Here is a 21,201-nt window from a genome sequence, read left to right on the forward strand (position 1 = left end):
TAAACACATTTAAGAATTTTAACCAGTAGAAAACAAAGATCAGATGTATAATGTATAGCTGTATATATACCATTTAGACTTTTCAGAAATACACATACTACTCATTAAAAAATGTAGCAACATACAGCCCACATAAATGGAAACAGGGGTTCCTGTGATCCCTAAATAGGTTTAAAAATGCCTAACCTGGTGGCTGACACTTTGGGCCCCACAGATGCCATGTAATGCCACTCTGTGCCCATGTGTGTCCCCCTCTGACCTGGGTCAGGTAGAGCTTGGAGAAGTAGCTTCCGGCAACCAGCAGCCAGGTGGACGAGAAGGGCTTCTAATCCATCTACCTTGTCCCAGTTTGCCTTCTTACCAGTGTGTCACACGGCTCCCTCACGCTTTGAGGTGGGAGAACAGACAAGGAGAGAAAACAGGCAGACAGCTGGTATTCAGAGATTACAACAAAAATAGAATGTATGGAGCCCTCATATTTTACATTGCAACATTAGATAGAATTTGAAGTTTTAGAGACAACTCTATTTACCAGACAGAATAGTGTCATAGCTTATAAAAACTGTGATTCTTGCTTGGCTTCTTACTTTTGCTTATTACCCAAGGGAAAACAATGATAAATACTAAATGTCTGCCGTAAGTTTGTCAAGGAAATGTAATGAAAAATGTTATCCAAAATAAGGATGGATAACTAAGTGAATCATGTACATATTAAGTTCAGAATACATCTCAGTCTTTGAGTTGCATGATCAATAATCACTGCTTTATGCAGATGTGTCTCCTGTCTTCACTCTCAGGGCACTGTCCCCAAGTGGGTTCTTTCTAAAGGCACTTTGAGGTTCTGTGGTTTGCAGTGAGAGCATTACTAACAGAGAATTCCTTTTCCCCCAGTTTAAAGCTCATGCATCATTCTACTACCCTCTCTTATGTGAAATTATGCAATTTGACTTGATTCCTGAACTTCGTGCTGTTCTTAGAAGATTTTTTCTGAGAATTGGAGTCGTTTTTCAGATATCACAACCACCTGAACAGGAACTTGGAATAAACAAGCAATGATGGGAACTTCATATTTTTCTGTTGGCGTTTACATCCCTCCGTTCTTTAAAAGGACCCCGGAGCTGAGTTTTCCTACCTGAAAAATGGTTTCTCTGGATTGCTGTGTCTAAGGGTTACTTCTAAGAAGCTTAGAATTTCAGTTCAAACCTGCAGTGCTCCCGTCCGTCCCTTTTGTAACCTGGTGGATTCTGTTTGTCGTGTTGGGCTCACAAGCAAAAAACCTGTTCCCACAGTGTCAGCTTGTATGCTCACATGTCCTTCCCTCTCCGCGGTGGCAGGGAGAGCCCTACATATTTCTGGCAGGTAGGGAAGTGAAACTTACCCAAAGAACTCTAGATGTAAAGATTTGAACTTCTGCAAGAAGTACAACTCAGGAGAGCTGTATTTTGAAGGATAAAAATGTTTATAATTGGGGTTGGGGGGAGAAGAAGAAATTATTGTTCATGGTAAAAGTTATTTAGCAACTACGGTATTCTTATTCCGAAGATTTTTGCACACTCAGGCTATCTGAGATACTGGTAATGATCCTTCTGTGAAAAATGTACAGAGATGCAGGTCTGTAATATAAAAATCTTAAGACATTATAGAGTTCTTCCTGCACTGTTTTATTTCTTTATTTTCTTATTCATTTGCTAAATACCTATAATATTTTGTCAAATGCACTAAACATTTGGGTTGAACTTCTTGTCTTTTTTATTTTGTGGGGATTTGGTTTTGCCCTTTTTACGGGGTGGTTATTTTGAGGGTTTAACATGCCCAGAAGCTGTTGTGGCTGACACTTGTCACGACCAACACCAACAAAAGTGGAACATACCCCTGCTGACGTAACTACCTGTAATACACTTCTCTTAGGGCTTTGAAAGATGAGCCATTAAAACAGAATGATCCTTCATGGGCCGAAACTTGAATCAATGCAGAATGAATCTCGGTTGCTGTCACTTCCTTTTCTTTTCTTTTGGGTGGTGGGGCTTGATGTAGATTTTACTCTATGTACAGAATTTAATGTTGAATATATTAAAATAACAAATCTGGCATGGTTTGGGGAAGTTAGATTTACTGGAAACGTATTCATACTGTGAATTGTGCTCTGATGGTTAAAAAAACAAGATTGTCAAGCATTCCGTATTAACAGTGGATGTAGAAAATTTTTTCAGATGGATAAAATGTATATGGTACAGATGTAAAGTTTTCTATGTAAAAAAATTCTGTACAACTTTCTGTACAATATTGATTCTCATCTGGCATATTCTAATCAGGTTATAGGTCAATAAAGTTTTTGGATTATTTCATCAGTGCAATCAAAACCTATGTCATCCACAGCCCCATGTTTCATTGACTTTTTTTTCTTAAAAGCCTAACTCAGTTCAGTTCAGTCGCTCAGTTGTGTCCGACTCTCCGCGACCCCATGAATCACAGCATGCCAGGCCTCCCTGTCCATCACCAACTCCCAGAGTACACTCAAACTCATGTCCACAGAGTCGGTGATGCCATCCAGCCATCTCATTCTCCGTCGTCCCCTTCTCCTCCCGCCCCCAACCTTTCCCAGCATCAGAGTCTTTTCCAGTGAGTCAACTCGTCGCATGAGGTGGCCAAAGTATTGCAGCTTCAGCTTTAGCATCAGTCCCTCCAATGAACACCCAGGATTGATCTCCTTTAGAATGGACTGGTTGGATCTCCTTGCAGTCCAAGGGACTCTCAAGAGTCTTCTCCAACACCACAGTTCAAAAGCATCGATTCTTTGGCGATCAGCCTTCTTCACAGTCCAACTCTCACATCCATACATGACCACGGGAAAAAAAGCCTAACTAGGGCAACGATATTCTCATTCACAGCTCCATGTGGATTCAATGTCCTTTAGTTGTGATATTTTCTCTCCAGCTCCTGGCATTTGATCCTCCACCATATCCTGCTTTCTCAACTATAGGCTATTCATAGTTTAATATTTTGTGCATTTATGAACCCAGAATAGGGCAGTACCATGTGAACGAACACTGAGAGAAAGAGCTAAAGTTACCTTTGTGGCAGCTTGCAGGGTGGTGGGCGTGTGTCCTCAGACTCGAGTGGTACAATGGCCTGAAAAGGAAAAAGAGAACATGTAAAGACTATTTATTTTGATTGTTGTGTTAAAAAAAACAGGAGAGCATTCAGTCTTACCTCTAGCATCTCTCAGGTCACCAGCAGTCACTGAACAGAGCGTTTGTAAGTGCACTACATTTGTTACCCCCAGGACCTGGCCCTGTGCATGCCCAGCTGGATGCTGCAAGAGCCAGGAGCCCCCATGACCATCTAGGCCTGTCTCAGGGTATTTTAGAGGACCTGGCTGTGTGTTGTTAATATTTATGGTATAAAATCAGGACTTTTCTCCAGCAGAGGCTTTCATCTTTCTTTCAGATGACGACATAAGAAGAAAAACCTCTCATAAATGATTTGATTACAAAAATTAGCATGGCATTTACATGCAACTAAAATTCCAAATATCTAAGAAGTTTCCCACTTAAGGGTGTGCTTACCTGATCTTAGAAGCATACCATCAGTGCCTAGGCATGTTCTCGGCTCTCATTACTAGAATCTAAACAAGAAATATTTCCAAGGATTTGAATTAGTCTTCCCTTTTTTAAACGCACCTCTTAGGGAGCGTTTAGGAGGGCTGATCACTCACCACAGGGTCCTCACCCATGTGGCAAGGGGTCTCCATCCTCAACCCCATGTCCTCCTGCCTCTCCTCGACTTCTATATAGAAACCTCAATTCCAGTTAAAGAAAGAAACTGACATTGGTAATAAAAATAATTTATTTTTATCAAGAAGTAGTTACATCATACAAAGAGCAAACTTACTGCCTTCATTGGCACAAAAATAGAGGCAGAAAGATGTGACATATAAGTGCATGCCCCACAGGAATATAATCATTAACAACTATCATTTATATTGAGTCAGTAGTTATAAATGAAATGGAAATAGCACATCTGATTCTGATTACAGAGCAACAGCTATAACCAGTATATTTACTAAGTGAAAAAATGATTTTGAATAGTGATAACAATAGGAGATGTACATATAGCAAAGAGTATTCTTACAGTACTGTTAAGATACTTATTTTATTCATCTTACAAGCAGAATTTAAAATAATGCACATACGGTAGTTGATTCCAAGAGTTCATTACCACCCTACTTTATGTCAAAGTTGTGCAAAAATAATTCTATACAATTCTACATTATATAAATTAATAGCCATGGCTTTTTATTTATGTACATAATATAAATACATCATGTACATCATCATGGAAAAAAAATATACCTTATATACAGATGGAATATGAGTAACTGCCATGTACAGGCCAAAAGTAGCACATATTATTCAGGCTCAGGTTTCACATTCGTTTCACCCTCAAAGGCACTACTGGGTCCAGTACAGACTGATTTAACCGTGTGCAGCAGACAGGCCCTACCAGGGGAAAGCGCCTGGTTTGCCAGGACCCTGCTGCTGCTCCTGCCTCAACTGTTCCGCCATGAATCGCTTCAGTGTTTCGGAGGTGCCTGGGCGGAGCCAGGGCTCAGTGGCTACAGAGTTTGATCCGTCGTCACCCTGGTGCCTCATGATGTCATCAGGGTCAACCAGTGAACTCTCATCATCTAAAGGAGGCAAGAGAAACTTGACTCAGGTAACAAAAGCAGCAGGTAGGTGATGGGAACAGACCTCCTGTATTCTAACCCATTAAGTTCTGCGTTTCTCCACAGCATTGTGTTCTAAATTGTCCTGTTTTGTCCACACCTCTCCTTATAGAGATAGGAAAGCAAACCCAGGAACAGGCCAGTAATATGGAACAAAACAGGATCATCAACTGAGCAAGGTGACTGTATGGTCCCAGCACCCACAGGGATTCAAGGACAGCAGATGACACCAGATGACTAGAAAAGTGTTAACAGTCTTACTCTGTGTCCCCTGAAGGATGCCACACCAAACTTATTTTCTGTTTTTAGCGAGATCATTAACTCTGGACGGAGGTTCGTGACATTGTACAGCAGACAGGGACCAAGACCATCCCCACGGAAAAGAAATGCAAAAAAGCAAAATGGCTGTCTGAGGAGGCCTTACAAATAGTTGTGAAAAGAAGAGAAGCGAAAAGCAAAGGAGAAAAGGAAAGATACAAGCATCTGAATGCAGGGTTCCAAAGAATAGCAAGGAGAGATAAGAAAGCCTTCCTCAGCGATCAATGCAAAGAAATAGAGGAAAACAACAGAATAGGAAAAACAAGAGATCTCTTCAAGAAAATTAGAGATTCCAAGGGAACATTTCATGCAAAGCTGGGCTCGATAAAGGACAGAAATGGTATGGACCTAACAGAAGCAGAAGATATTAAGAAGAGGTGGCAAGAATACACAGAAGAACTGTACAAAAAAGATCTTCACGACGAAGATAATCATGATGGCGTGATCACTCACCTGGAGCCAGACATCTTGGAATGTGAAGTCAAGTGGGCCTTAGAGAGCATCACTACGAACAAAGCTAGTGGAGGTGATGGAATTCCAATTGAGCTATTTCAAATCCTGAAAGATGATGCTGTGAAAGTGCTGCACTCAATATGCCAGCAAATTTGGAAAACTCAGCAGTGGCCACAGGACTGGAAAAGGTCAGTTTTCATTCCAATCCCAAAGAAAGACAATGCCAAAGAATGCTCAAACTACCGCACAATTGCACTCATCTCACACGCTAGTAAAGTAATGCTCAAAATTCTCCAAGCTAGGCTTCAGCAATACGTGAACCGTGAACTTCCAGATGTTCAAGCAGGTTTTAGAAAAGGCAGAGGCACCAGAGATCAAATTGCCAACATCCGCTGGGTCATGGAGAAAGCAAGAGAGTTCCAGAAAAAATATCTATTTCTGCTTCATTGACTATGCCAAAGCCTTTGACTGTGTGGATCACAGTAAACTGTGGAACATTCTGAAAGAGATGGGAATACCAGACCACCTGACCTGCCTCTTGAGAAACCTGTATGCAGGTCAGGAAGCAACAGTCAGAACTGTACATGGAACAACAGACTGGTTCCAAATAGGAAAAGGAGTACATCAAGGCTGTATATTGTCACCTTGCTTATTTAACTTATATGCAGAGTACATCATGAGGAACGCTGGGCTGGAAGAAGCACAAGCTGGAATCAAGATTGCTGGGAGAAATATCAATAACCTCAGATATGCAGATGACTCCACCCTTATGGTAGAAAGTGAAGAGGAACTCAAAAGCCTCTTGATGAAAGTGAAAGAGGAGAGTGAAAAGGTTGGCTTGAAGCTCAACGTTCAGAAAACAAAGATCATGGTCTGGTCCCATCACTTCATGGGAAATAGATGGAAAAACAGTGGAAACAGTGTCAGACTTTATTTTTGGGGGCTCCAAAATCACTTCGGATGCTGATTGCAGCCATGAAATTAAAAGACGCTTACTCCTTGGAAGGAAAGTTATGACCAACCTAGATAGCATATTAAAAAGCAGAGACATTACTTTGCCAACCAAGGTCCGTCTAGTCAAGGCTATGGTTTTTCCCGTGGTCATGTATGGATGTGAGAGTTGGACTGTGAAGAAAGCTGATCGCCGAAGAATTGGTGCTTTTGAACTGTGGTGCTGGAGAAGACTCTTGAGAGTCCCTTGGACTGCAGGCAGATCCAACCAGTCCATTCTAAAGGAGATCAGTCCTGGGTGTTCATTGGAAGGACTGATGCTAAAGCTGAAACTGCAATACTTTGGCCACCTCATGCGACGAGTTGACTCACTGGAAAAGAGTCCGATGCTAGGAGGGATTGGGGGTGGGAGGAGACGGGGATGACAGAATGAGATGGCTGGATGGCATCACCGACTCAATGGACATGAGTTTGAGTGAACTCCAGGAGTTGGTGATGGACAGGGAGGCCTGGCGTGCTGTGATTCATGGGGTCGCAAAGAGTTGGACACGACTGAGCAAATGAACTGAACTGAACTGAAACACTGTTTTAAGGAAATAAGGTCATATTAGGAAAACATTAGACAGAGATGAAATTACTTCCATTCTTATACCTAATCTAAGAGGTTGTATTTATTCCATTAAGACGTAGCTCTCATTTTTCATTCTTTTAATTGTTTATACGCAGAGCTTCTATATCTGTTTAACTTCTCATTAGATATAATAAGAGGAAAATCTGTCTTCCCTACCCTGTGAATGTCAATTTTTTTTTTTTAAATTACATCTCCTGGTCTGTGAAGCATCAGTTCAGCAAAGGGACATGTGCAATCAATGCAATGGGCATCAATCTACATCATACTAAAAAGCTGTCTGAAAGGACAATGTTTTTAAAAAGGTTTAGAAGTTGAAAGTCTTCTGAAAAAGATACTTCAAATGGTTTATTTTCTCTCAATTTAAGTATATCCCTCTTCAGTATTAATTCAACTTACTGGTTCTAAAAGAAATTGAGGAATAGGTAATTCTCAGTACAGATTAAAATGTCTTTTAGCCAGAAAGCAAGCATTCTTTCCCACTGTCCACAGTTTTCTAGGTGTCGTATGAAAAGTACTTCTCTTGTCAGTCTACCATGTTGTCTGGTAAGAAATTCCTACCATCAGAACACATGGTATCTTGACAGAGATGGTATGAGTACAGTTTTAAATTAATATAACATTAAAGATTGGATCTAAAATATATCTTTCAAAAATCTTAAAAAAATAGCTATTAGAAGATTATTATAATGTAGTCTTACAGAATAAGGTGAATTGTTCAAATAGACCACTCTGCTATTTGCTAAAGCTAATAATAGGGCTTATTACTATAGTATCATCCTATTATCTTCATGACTGATAGCACTGCCATAAAGAAGGTGGCCAAGAGCCAACAGAGGAGCTCACGAGTTGCCTAAGGAAGTGTCCTGCCTGCCTGTGCTCAGTGATCAAGCTTTTAACCAGCTGTTCACCAAAGATGTGAGATATGGCAATGCTTTGCATGATAAAAAAAAAGACTATATTTTGATATTTAAAAAGAAAACACTATCCTGAAGCTTTTCTGCTTTATCCACATACAGAAAGCCAAGTAAAAAGGTTAAAGTTTTCTTTGTACCACTACAAATTTATAAAAGATGTATTATATAAAGATCAAGGTTTTAAAGTTGACTTCTGATAATCTGTCACTTCAGTCCAGACATCCTGGAATGCGAAGTCAAGTGGACCTTAGGAAGCATCACTACAAACAAAGCTAGTGGAGGTGATGGAATTCCAGTTGAGCTGGAAAACAATGCTGTGAAAGTGCTGCACTCAATATGCCAGCAAATTTGGAAAACTCAGCAGGGGTCACAGGACTGGAAAAGGTCAGTTTTCGTTCCAATCCCAAAGAAGGTCAATGCCAAAGAATGTTCAAACTAGTACACAACTGCACTCATCTCACACGCTAGTAAAGTAATGCTCAAAATTCACCAAGCCAGGCTTCAACAGTACATGAACCATGAACTTCCAGATGAACGTTCAACCTGGTTTTAGAAAAGTTAGAGGAACCAGAGATCAAATTGCCAACATCCGCTGCTTCACAGAAAAAGCAAGAGAATTCCAGAAAAACATCTACTTCTGCTTTATTTATTATGCCAAAGCCTTTGACTGTGTAGATCACAACAAACCATGGAAAATTCTTCGAGAGATGGGAATACCAGACCACCTTTCCTGCCTCCTGAGAAATCTGTATGCAGGTCAAGAAGCAACAGTTAGAACCAGACATAGAACAACAGACTGGTTCCAAATAGGGAAAGGAGTACGTCAAGGCTGTGTATCGTCACCCTGCTTTAACACATGCAGAGTACAACATGCGAAATGTCAGACTGAATGAAACACAAACTGGAATCAAGATTGCCAGGAGAAATGACAATAACTTCAGATACACAGATGACACCACCCTTATGGCAGAAAGTAAAGGGGAACTAAAGAGCCACTTGATGAAAGTAAAAGAGGAGAGTGAAAAAACTGTCTTAAAATACAACAATCAAAAAGATCATGGCATCCAGTCCCATCATTTCATGGCAAATAGATGGGGAAACAATGGAAACAGGGACAGACTCTTATTTTCTTGGGCTCCAAAATCACTGCAGATGGTAACTGCAGCCATTAAATTTAAACATGCTTGCTCCTTGGAAGAAAAGCTATGACCAACTGAGCAGCATATTAAAAAGCAAAGACAATATTTGCCAACACAAGTCTGTCTAATCAAAGCTATGGTTTTTCCAGTAGTCGTGTATGGATGTGAGAGTTGGACTACAAAGAAAGTTGAGCACCAAAGAATTGATCCTTTTGAACTGTGGTGTTGGAGAAGACTCTTGAGAGTCCCTTGGACAGCAAGGAGATGCAACCAGTCCATCCTAAAGGAAATCAGTCCTGCATATTCATTGGAAGGACTGAAGCTGAAGCTCCTGTACTTTGGCCAACTGATGCAAAGAACCGACTCCTTGGAAAAGACCCTGATGCTGGGAAAGATTAAGGCAGGAGGAAAAGGGGACAACAGAGGATGAGATGGTTGGATGGCATCACTGACTCAATAGACATGAGTTTGAGCAAGCTCTGGAGTTGGTGATGGACAGGGAAGCCTGGCATGCTGCAGTCGATGGGGTTGCAAAGAGTCTGACACGACTGAGCAATGGAACAACTTCTTCAGTAGGGAAGCTAGACACCAGTATAAACCAACATTTTCCCTGCTGAAAGCAAAGTCTGGATATGTTTAACACAAAAAAACCTTATCTGTTTAGAATCCACTTAAAAAGGGGTACTCCCTCTGGTAGAAAGAATCTGCTGCAAAATTAATCCTCAGGCTCTACAACTCAAAGGATTTCAGAACTCATTTCCTCTCTCAGCCATCAGTGAAAACTTCCATGAAGCAGGTTTGAGTTTTCACCGAATCTGCTGTTGGCTATTATACTTGGCCTTTTACCTGTAGTAATAGGTTTATTCTGAAGTTCATTCAGTCTTCGAATTCGTTCTTCATTTCTCATTCTAAGCTGATCAATATTTATACTGGATACAGATTTTAAAGAGACACCATCTGGTGGCACATAAGGGTGACTGTTATCCTGTAATTAAGAAAACAGAACTTCAGAAGTGATCATTAACATAAAATATGTTCGCAATAAACAAGTGAATCAAAACATGTTCTTAACCTTGATAAATGTATAGTGATGAACAAAATTAAATCTATAGCATTTATATTCTAACTTGTGTTTATCCTTGCAGGTTTAGATGAAGGTAAAGCATTTGGGTGGGGAATTACAAAACACAAAAGGAAAAACTGAAACATTGAGGGCTAGCTAAGAATCAGCCCAGCTATACTAATCAAGACCAGGTGGTCCTGGCCTAAGGGTAGACATAGATGAGTGGGATAGAAATAGAGAGTCCAGAAATAAGCCCTTTTACCTAGGGGCAGAAAAACCAATAAAACTGACTAGGATTTTTTTCAACAAATGGTACCAGAATAAAATTACTTTGCCAACAAAGGTCCGTCTAGTCAAGGCTATGGTTTTTCCAGTGGTCATGTATGGATGTGAGAGTTGGACTATAAAGAAAGCTGAGCGCCAAAGAATTGATGCTTTTGAACTGTGGTGTTGGAGAAGACTCTTGAGAGTCCCTTGAACTGCAGGGAGATCAACCAGTCCATCGTAAAGGAGATCAGTCCTGGGTGTTCATTGGAAGGACTGATGTTGAAGCTGAAACTCCAATACTCTGGCCACCTGATGTGAAGAGCTGACTCACTGGAAAAGACCCTGATGCTGTGAAAGACTGAGGGCCGGAGGAGAAGGGGACGTCAGAGGATGAGATGATTGGATGGCATCATTGACTCGATGGACATGGGTTTGGGTGGACTCCAGGAGTTGGTGATGGACAGGGAGGCCTGGCATGCTGTGGTTCATGGGGTCGCAAAGAGTCAGACATGACTGAGCGACTGAACTGAACCAGAATAACAATATCTACATGTAAATAACGAATCTGGACCCCTACGCTTCATACCGTTTGCAAAAATTAGCTCAAAATGGATTCACTGACCTAAATTTAAAAGTTAAAACTCTTAGAAGAAAACACAGAAATAACTTTCACAATCATGGGTTAGGCAATGGTTTCTTAGATACGACAGCAAAAGCACAAGCAAAAATAAGATAGGTAAGCTGTACCTCTGTCAAGATCAAAAGCTTCTGTGCTTCAATGGACACCATCAAGAAAATATCTTTTAAGTCATGTATCTAATATAAGACTTGTATCCAGAACCTATAAAGAGCTTAGAACTCAACAATGAAAAGATGACCTGATTAGAAAACAGGCAAAGGATCTGAATAGATTTATCACCAGAGAAGATCTCCAAACAGCTAACAAGCACAGGAAAGGATGCTCAGTATCATTTTGTCAGAAAAATAGAAAATCAAATCCACAATGAGATAATACTTTACACTCGTTAACAAATGTTGGCCAGGATGTAGAGAAACTGAAACCTTCACAGACTGTGGGTGGGAATGTAAAATGGAGCAGTCACTTTGAAAAACAGTCTGGTAATTCCTCAAGATGTCATAGGAAAAGAAAACATAACATCTGTATGCTAATGTTAAAAGCTGCTGTACTGATAACAGAGAAAAAGTGGGAACAACCCAAATGTCTATCAAACAATTGGAAAAAAAAATAACGTGGAATATCCTTACAATGAAATATCACTTGGCAATAATAAGTAATCAATTATATGTTATGACTCAGAGGACCTTTGTGTCCCAGTAACCTGCTCACAGTCGTCCAGCATTTGGTGGCAGAGCCTCTGTTCAGACCCACGTCCAGCTTAATCGAGAGCATGTTTTCTTTCTTTACTGGACCACACCAGTTTAGCCATGAGTCAGCCCAGACCTCTCCTTCCTAAACTTGAAAAAACAAAAGTACATTTCATACATACGAAGTGCAATCCTTTCAGTTTGTTCCTCCTGCGCTCCCTGGCGGAGGGCAGCGGAGACAGCAGCAGGAAGCCCCCATCCTCAATGGCAGGGTATGTCTCGCCATGTGCACCTAGAGAACACGTAGAGGGGAAGCGGTGAACGTCCACCTTTCACATCTCCATTCAGAGCTAATCCAAGACTGTCTTTTAATAGTTTTATTAAGATATTATTTACATATGATAAAATCTGCCCACAATAAACGTACAGTGATTTTTAAAGAACTGCACAGTCACTATACTCTAGTTTTAGAACGTTTTGGTCACCTCAAAAACCTCACTTGTGCCCACTGACAAAATCACTCTTCCCCACTTCCGCCTGCCAAGCCCACGTGAACAGTGATCTGCCTTCAGTCTGGAGTTTTACTGTCCCTAAGATTCCATATGGAATTCTACAGTGTAATATTGTGTGGGGGCTTATTTTTTGCAGAACAAAAAATAGTAAGCTGAAGACATGATACTTCATCCCTAAATGCTTTAGCAGAGGCCATCTAAGAACAAGGGCCACAGACTGTACAGCCACAGTCTCAGTACCACATTCAGGAAATGTGACATTGATAAAATACTATCATTTAATATATAATTGATATTCAAATTTCTGAAATTTAATGTATAGTTTTTTTTAAAAGCAGCAATAACTATATTCTATTGAATGATATATGGGATTTTCTAAAACTCCAAAAATAAAGTTTTCTGACTTCTTTATTTAACCCCACCAGTAACTAACTTGCTTTTTTAAAGGCTTTGTTTACAAGTTTTTAAGGTGAGTAAAACTGAGTGGAAGGCACAGAGAATTCCTATTAAACCCCCTGCCACCACATATTCAGAGCTTAAGCACCCATCTATCAACAGCCTCCACAAAATGGTACATTTGTTAAAACCAATGAACCTACACTGACACATCAATTTTGCTGAAAGTTCATAATTAAGGTTCATTCCTGGGGTTGTACATACTATGGCTTTTAACATATCCACCATTCCAGTTATCACACAGGATAGCTCCACCACCCTAAAATCCTCTGTGTCTCACCTATTCATTCCTTCCCGCTCTGTAACCTTGTGGAAACCACTGATTTTTTTTTTTTTAAACTGCCTCCATAGTTTTACCTTTTCCAGAAAGTCATAGTTAGAACCATACAATATGTAGATTATTCAGACTGACTCCTTTCCCTTACATTCAAGGTTCCTCCATTTCTCGTCCTGGCTTTGTAGCTCAACGGTTTTTAGCACCGAATAATACTGCATTGTCAGGATCTATCACTGTATATCCATTCATCTACTTAAGAGATGTGCTTCCAGATCTTAGCAATTATGGATAAAACTGCTAAAAACATCTGTTTGCAGGTTTCTGTGTGAACATAAGTCTCAACTCCTTTGGGTAAATACCAAGGAGTGTGGATGCTGGATCATATATGGTAAGGGTATGTCTACTTTCATAAGAAACCACCAAACTGTCTTCCAAAGTGATGGTACTGATTTCCATTCCCACCAGCAATGAGTTAGCGTTCCTATGGCTACATATTCTGCCAGCATTTGGCAATGTCCATGTTCCAAATCTGGGTCATTCTATAGCTATGTGGTGGTGTCTCATGTTGATTTAAGTTTCCCTGATGACACATGACCTGTGTTTCCCTAATGACAATGATGTACATGGGGCACCTTTTCATACACTTACTTGCCATCCTCTGTCTGTGGTGAAGTGTCTGGATCTTTTGCCCATCTTTTAACAGGGCTGTTCTCTTAACTGTTTTAAGAATTCCAGGTGTACTTGGGATAGGAGTCCTTTATTAGACATATTTTCTGCAAATATTTTCTCCCTGTCTCTGGCTTTTATTTTCTTACCATTTGCAGAGCAATGAAGTTTAATTTTAATGAGGTCCAAACAAAGAGTGGGCTTCCCTCATAGCTCAGTCGTAAACAGTCTGCCTGCAGTGCAGGAGATCCAGGTTCGATTCCTGGGTCAGGAACATCCCCTGGAGAAGGAAATGGCAACCCACTCCGGTATTCTTGCCTGAAGAATCCCATGGACAGAGGAACCTGGCAGGCTACAGTTCATGGGGTCCCAAGAGTCGGACATGATTGAGCGATTAAGCACAGCACAAAGAGTAAAGTACTGATTTTTTAGGTATGGAGAAAAACACCTGAATATAAATAATGCTAAATATTTAAACAAATAGATTGGTCAAATAAACATACTCACCAATAAAAGCACTATCAGATTCTAATAATGAATTTTTCAGGAAATCATCAGTGTCCTCTCTGGGCTAAAAGAAACATCATATATTAATGACTATTTTTATTAGTCCTGTGTAGAAAAACAACAAATCTGTACAAAGAGGCACAAGTCTCCACACTCCCCAAAACTAGCAAAAGTGAATGGGGAGAAGTAGAACTGGCTGGTTCCCTTTTCCACCACATTCCAATGCCTAGAAGCCACAGGAAGACCTTTTATTATTAAGAATTACATTACCGCTGATAAAAATATAATAGAGTGTGAAGCAATGAGCCAAATTAAACATTTAAAGTCTTTACATCATTGTCAAGATTTATTCATTCTCTCAACAAATCTGTTGAGTGCACTCAGTATTTCCTGCATGTGAGGAACTGGAGCTAGAAAGAGTAGGAGTTTCTGCTATGGAGTGGGTCACGCTCCCAGCGGGAGAGGCATGCCCTCAGATAACAACAGCCCCGAGGGATGGCATGTGTCACAAAGACACAGCACAGATAGACAGGGATGTAAGAGTAGGGAAAGTAATGCTAGGGTCGGGCTTGTAATGAGCTCTCAGATTAGAGGTAGGAAATTTACATCTAGGGTTTACAACAGAGAAAGTCATCTTACACACTGGAAGAAATCTAAAGTCACCCCATTCCCCTCCCTGCACTTCCCTACCAGATTTCTAGGATGTGCTAGAACACTCCAGTGAAAAGCTGTCCACTAACCTTTAAGGAAGTACACACACTGAGACACAGTATTGGTTACCAGAAAGTTCTTATCTTTCACTGAGTTCTTCCATATACTGAACTGAATTCTTTTAACACCCAAGGATTCTACTTCTGCCTTCAAGAATGACAGTAATGGTGATAATAGCTTCTCAAATTACCAAATGGTCTGAACCAGCAGCTGTCCTTAACATTGTGCGTACACTGTCCAGCCTCCCCTCTGTTTCACAGTCCTTCCCACACTGGAAAGAGTGACCACCTCAGCCCAACCTTCTCCACAACAATCTTCCCCAGTCTCACCTTGAGTTTCCATATAATCCAGTCTCTAGAAAGGTGAGCCCCAAATCTATTAGCTTTTCTTTTGTAACAGCCATGTTAAATTGTTGGCTCATGCTCAGTTTCTATGCAGCAAAAAATGGTGTTATTAATCAGCATTTTAACTAAAATCCCAGTAGTTAAATTTCAGGGCCTTTTCACTGAGAAATGTGGTTGCCATATACAGAGAAACCTACAGCGTGTTCAGAAAAGATGTCCATACGTCTCAGGTAATGTGGGACAGGGAAGAGCTCTGGAGTTCAGCCTGCGTCCAGACATGGACTTTACTGCTCACTGGCTGTGTGATCACGGCCTGAGTTTCCTCTTAAGTAAAATGGGGGTAGGCAGACCTTGTCGTGAACTTCAGAGCAAACACACACCAAGTACCTCGCAGGTAGTATGGGTACAGACTTGCTGCTGTGAGGCTGTTACCACCACTATCAGTTCAAAACCAGCACCAACTGGTAACACTGAGCAAGTAGCAGCCTGCTGCTGCTGCTGCTGCTAAGTCGCTCCAGTCGTGTCCGACTCTGAGACCCCTTAGATGGCAGCCGACCAGGCTCCGCCATCCCTGGGATTCTCCAGGCAAGAACACTGGAGCAGGTTGCCATTTCCTTCTCCAGTGCATGAAAGTGAAAAGTGAAAGTGAAGTCGCTCAGTCGTGTCCGACTAGTAGCGACCCCATGGACCGCAGCCCACCAGGCTCCTCTGTCCATGCAATTTTCTAGGCAAGAGTCCCGGAGTGAGTGGCTTGCCATTGCCTTCTCCAAGTAGCAGCCTAGCTGAGCCTTATTTTTAAAATCTGAAAATAGAGATAATATTACCTGTATTATTAATGTGGGGAAGATTAAATTTATTTCCAACCTCAATCCTTCCCCAAACTTTTCCTCTTTTTAGCCATCTATTTGCCACCTCCCAAATGTCTGTCTAGTGGGCATCTTAGACCTATCAACTAAATATTTTATAATTTCTCCTTGTTTCTTGGCTTCCCTTGTGACTCAGCTGGTAAAGAATCTGCCTGCAATGCAGGAGACCTGGGTTCAATCCCTGGCTTGGGAATATCCCCTGGAGAAAGAAGCAGCTACTCACTCCAGTATTCTGACCTGGAGAATTCCATGGACAGTATAGTCCACAGGGTCGCAAAGAGTCAGACACAACTGAGTGAAAGTAATCCCTCAGAGGGCAAAGATTTTTGTTCACTCCTGTGCCCCCAGGAACATACAATATTTTCTGATCCACAGTAAGTATTCCACAAATATTTGCTGAACGAAAATGGCTCGTCCCCTCCCTCTTCAGTCTTCCCACAGATGTCCCTTTCTCAGGATAAATTATGCCCTTTACAGGTCTCACCACTGCATGTATTACAGACTCTTACTCCCACCACTACTGACTACACTAAAACTGATCACATTCATTATGGGACAGGCCACACAAGGGTTTTTAATGTTTTATCTCATTTAATCCTCACAATAGCCTTTGAGCCATTTTTTTATCCAGTTAATAATAAACATTTATGGAGAAATTACTACTTGCTGGACCTATCCTGATGTACTTGCAGATATTAATTGATTTTAATCTTATAGCCACCCTCAGAGATAAGTACTATCATCCAATTTTACAGACTAGGAAACTGAGGCAAAGAAAGATTAAATAAAAGATTAAGTACCTTGCCTAAAGTCACACAGCTAAAAACATACTAACTTGAACAGCCTAGCTCTAGCTCTTGGTCATTAAAACAGCCTAGCTCTTGGTCATTACACTATGTTTTCTCTACATATTAGACTTTAGCTACCCATAGCACTGATAGGACAAGATTTAAATTCCTTCTTAACTCAGTATTTCTGAAGAATTCAAAATTGGAATACTCCCTTATCACGTTCCTAAAATCTTCTATCACTCAAAAACTAACCTGAAAAATTATAACTGTTTTCTTACCATTCTGTGGTCTCGTACTTTAGTGCGTGGGACAGCATCCAAGTCAACTGTAGTCAGTGAGGGGTAAAAACGAGATAAAAGGTTATAAAACACTTTACAAATAAATTTTAGAGCATCTTTTGTAATTAAATCCTTACTGGAAATTACTTTTCAATGATCACATTTCAGAATATTTTAAAGATACTACTTGTTTATCAATAAATATAACCCAGCATCCAGTCCATTCCAGCTGCATAAAATTCTTCCATTCACATTTAATAAAGTGTGAATTTAAAACTGATGACTATAGAAACATAACCATCTCCTCTCATATTTCTGCAATCTGTGTAGAAAATTGCTGAAAGAGTTAAACAACTCCCTTATGTGGAAATGAAGGAAATGAATTCAACTCCAAGGACCTGGTTTCAGGGGTGAAGATTTTTGGATCAGCTATCCCAAAGGCCTCTCTGATTTGACTAGGGTTCGATGTGTTCCTCTGAATAGCGCATTTTATCCTTTTAGCTACTGCCTTTGGGAATAAATAGACTACTAATGGTAGCCTGTATTCCTTCTTAAAATATTTTATAGCCATGTTTTTGATTGTTGTGAGTTAAATCATATTCTTATGAATTAAGTCATCACAGCGTTTGGTAGAAACTGGGGTGGTTGCCATAGGGGGTGTATACCCTCAGTGCCAAAATGGACCTGTATCCACATAGGCTGAGATTAGCCCATAAGTAGTCCCCAAGTTGCCAAGATCATACCAGATCAGATCATCAGCTAGGTCACCTAAGGGAAAGTTCCACCAAAATGGGTATAACGATTGAAGACTATACTTGCTTCTCTCCTCTCTCCTGATGATATGCCTACTATTTATCACGGACTTTGGGTTACTCTGCTGTCAGAGGGTGATCAGTAAGACCACGGTTAAAAATTCTGTACAGACAGAGGGAGGACGTGCCCTATCCCCTTCACTGAAGTCTTGCCCCGTGATCCGGGCCTGAAGTGGTACACAACTTACTCCTGTGATCCTCTCATGTGGTCAAAACAGGCTCCTCAGATTCTGCTGGTCAGACAAGCCTGCTAAGTAGGGTTCTGAATTTTCCTAAAAATAACTGGTAGGACCGTCTCCTTCTATTCTTGTTACTTAACTGTTGTATTTTTATGACTCATTTTCTATGGCTGCACTCAATGGCCTGAAGGCAGGCAAAATTGGTGAGATATTATGAGGGTCATGCAGGACCCATTGATGTTCTCTGAGGCCACTAGCGCCACTCCACCCCAGGTGCCCATCCCACCTCCAGTTACACACTCCCAAGGGACCCTAGATTTCTCCTTTGCAACATTCATCACACTTACATTTACTTAGCATCTAACTTCTCCAATAGAGTATACATTCCTTAAGAGCAACAGCATATTTCATTCAACCCCATATTGCCTGGATATGGGGCAGTACCCACACTCATAATAGGCACTCAGTAAGTTATCTGCTGATTAGTTAATTACACAGAGATATAGCCCAGTATGGAGTTTATTTATAAAGATTTTACACTCTATCAAAACCCACAGACACACACGGTAGAAATGTCCCCCAGGACACTGGTGTGTATGTCAGGCATTCTTTCCCCTGGTGCAGATGTCTCCTGGCCTCGTCAAGGTACTCAACCCTTCTGGCTACAGTGAATGGATGGACTCCTCTCATGCATGGACAGCCAATCACGGTCCTCTCTGGGACTTACTCTTCTGGGACTACAGACCAAAGGGGCATGTGAGCGTGGGGCTGCCAGTGGAGGCAGCCTGCCTTGGACTGAAATCAGTATTAGAGATGGAGAAAGAAAGCCGACAGAAAAACAACCCACTGAAACGATCTGAAATGGCAATGATTATTTTTTGCCTTTACCACCTTCCTGCATTTTTAGTTTATTCAGTCTCTTCTGTTGCTCTCTTAGCAAGGCTTGCTGTTCTATCTCCAAGGTGTCATTATCTCTTGGATCATCTGAGTACATAGATTTCGGATCAGCTCGTGTTTCTGAATCTGGTACAAAAATAAGTTATATAACCAAGTTAAATCTTGTTTCCAAATGAGATTTTATAAAACTTCACTATAGATAAAATATGAATAACCTAAATTCAAAATCAAGGAACAACATAAATAATGAGACATCAGCAAAGTCAAAGCACATCATACAACTAATGAACATGAAATTAATATTCTTTAAATAAATACGTTTTCACAAACTCAACATTATAAGGGAGCCCCAGAACAAGCAGCACCTTACTGCCACATACTCCATCCCAACTCCCCACTTCCCCAAGACGCTACCCAGAGCCTGCAACCATGTGCAGGAGCATCCAAGCCATCAGTCAGTCAGATAGCTGTGACTCTGGCAGCCACCAGACACTGAATCACAGCTGAGCCATCAAATATACTGGAAAAACAAAAACATAATGTTACTGGCCAATTAATATTTGTAAATATCATGCCAAAAACCAAAAACAAGGTAAAAATACAGGCTGGAGCTTTAAGAGGGACGTCATTTCTGGAGGAAATGACAGTCTAAGAATTCACCTATGGCAAAAGTTCAAGAATATCAACTGATCAGAATGAAAATGTTAAAACTTTTTAAATCTTGAGAATAAAGATATAGTTCACACATTTAAAAAGTCTTTTGACCCACAGTAGAATCAAGCAGAATGCTGTGTCCCACCCCTACCCCTTTGTTTATAGAAAGGCTGAAATCTCCCAGGCCTCCGTGAGTCACCATAAAGCAGGCTCAAGCAGCTAATGATTAGGACAAGAGTGTCAGATTTGTGTCTGCTGCAATTCCTGAGTTGTTCTACAGATACTCTTAACTGTCACCAGAGGGAAAGTGCATGATGACCAGACTGCAACCAGGACATAAACTGGTCCATCTTGAGCAGTACTGAATTTATGGCTAGGACAATTCTAAGAACTGGCCTCAAGAGAATGGGATTAACAGTTTTGCTCATACTAATCGATATCTTTGTGGGCATCAAAATAGTTGTAGCTTGTTCTGCCCATATATGTAAATGGGCAACTATGATTGCCAGCAGAGAGATGCTACAGAGCATGTCAACATCTCTAATAGAGCATCCTGTGTCAGCATGAAGTTACAGAAAAGGGACCTTCACACGTGATCCCACAGAAACGGAAAGATGTTCTGACAAGTGGGGGTTTGGAAGCAGCTTTTGGCAGGAAAGAATTCTCTGCAGGCGGTCCCTTTGTCTTGTCACTAACCTTAAACCAGGCACCCCAAGCTCTACTTACCTCAAGCCCTAGCACACCTTTCAAATCTTTTGATCACACAATACTCTGCCTAATTTGTTGACTCTTTCCATATATCAAAGCAGAAATGAAGAACAGGTGATTAACAGATGACCGTATCTCTTCCCTAGCTTCCCCTTCAGTAATCTCGTAAACAAACTGTATGAATCAGATAGCATCTAAAGAAAGATCAGGAGGAGTCCACAAGCCTGCACGCAGTGGGGGAGAGTGAAGACTGACCCCCATCTCACTGATTAACTGAGATTACTTCCCTTCTTCCACTTAAGAACTTTCATGGTCCAGCAGAATCTTCGGGAACGGTTTTGAGGGGGACACTGAGTCTACCACCTCCCTAGATTGTCAGCATTCTGATTGAAAACAACTTTCCTTCCTACAAACTTTTACAAGTATTGACTTTTTGAAGCAACAAGCAGCCAGACAGACCTTATTCCATAACAACAGTGGAAAATGGGAACATGCTGAATATCTAAGAGTCAGAAAATGATTAAGAGCAAAGTTAACAGAAGAGGCTCTGGACACACGGACTTGGCTTCACCTGACTTCCCCACTTTGAGACTGTTTCCTCTCAGTAAAAACAAGAGACATTAACAACTAAGTCATATGATGAATGAGAACTAGTTGTGGTAACAAGGAAATGAATGCCTCAATTTTATGGTTTAAACCTTTTGGTTTTCAAGACCTCCTTACCTTCTTAAATGTTAAGGACCCCCAAAGAGCTT

The 21,201-nt window shown here is 40.8% G+C and overlaps 2 protein-coding genes across 12 annotated transcripts in view; one reads left to right on the forward strand and one right to left on the reverse strand.

Annotated features, from left to right (window-relative positions):
• The window catches only part of ARFGEF1 (ARF guanine nucleotide exchange factor 1), a 138,455-nt gene extending 136,086 nt beyond the window's left edge, over positions 1-2,369 (forward strand). For both annotated transcript variants that reach the window (XM_088844439.1, XM_088844438.1), the window contains one exon: positions 892-2,369. In XM_088844439.1, coding sequence (XP_088700565.1) covers positions 892-1,056 — 165 coding nt within the window. In that variant the 3' untranslated portion in view covers positions 1,057-2,369. The remainder of the gene's footprint in view (positions 1-891) is intronic.
• A 1,767-nt stretch (positions 2,370-4,136) lies between these two features.
• Positions 4,137-21,201, reverse strand: part of CSPP1 (centrosome and spindle pole associated protein 1) — a 126,708-nt gene continuing 109,643 nt past the window's right edge. For 2 of the 10 annotated variants that reach the window (XM_088844442.1, XM_055431724.2), the window contains 5 exons: positions 19,079-19,210; positions 17,197-17,243; positions 14,207-14,270; positions 11,971-12,080; positions 4,504-4,687 (listed from right to left, as the gene is read on the reverse strand). In XM_088844442.1, the coding sequence (XP_088700568.1) occupies positions 4,649-4,687; positions 11,971-12,080; positions 14,207-14,270; positions 17,197-17,243; positions 19,079-19,210 (392 nt within the window). In that variant the 3' untranslated portion in view covers positions 4,504-4,648. Of the gene's footprint in view, positions 4,688-9,978; positions 10,118-11,209; positions 12,081-14,206; positions 14,271-17,196; positions 19,211-21,201 lie in introns of those variants that run through there. The other 8 variants (XM_055431723.2, XR_016039261.1, XR_016039258.1 and 5 more) reach the window with 8 other exon arrangements.

Source organism: Moschus berezovskii, chromosome 16 (assembly GCF_049115385.1).
Source record: "Moschus berezovskii isolate FMDL1 chromosome 16, NW_MosBer_1.0, whole genome shotgun sequence".
Taxonomy (NCBI): Eukaryota; Metazoa; Chordata; class Mammalia; order Artiodactyla; family Moschidae; genus Moschus; species Moschus berezovskii.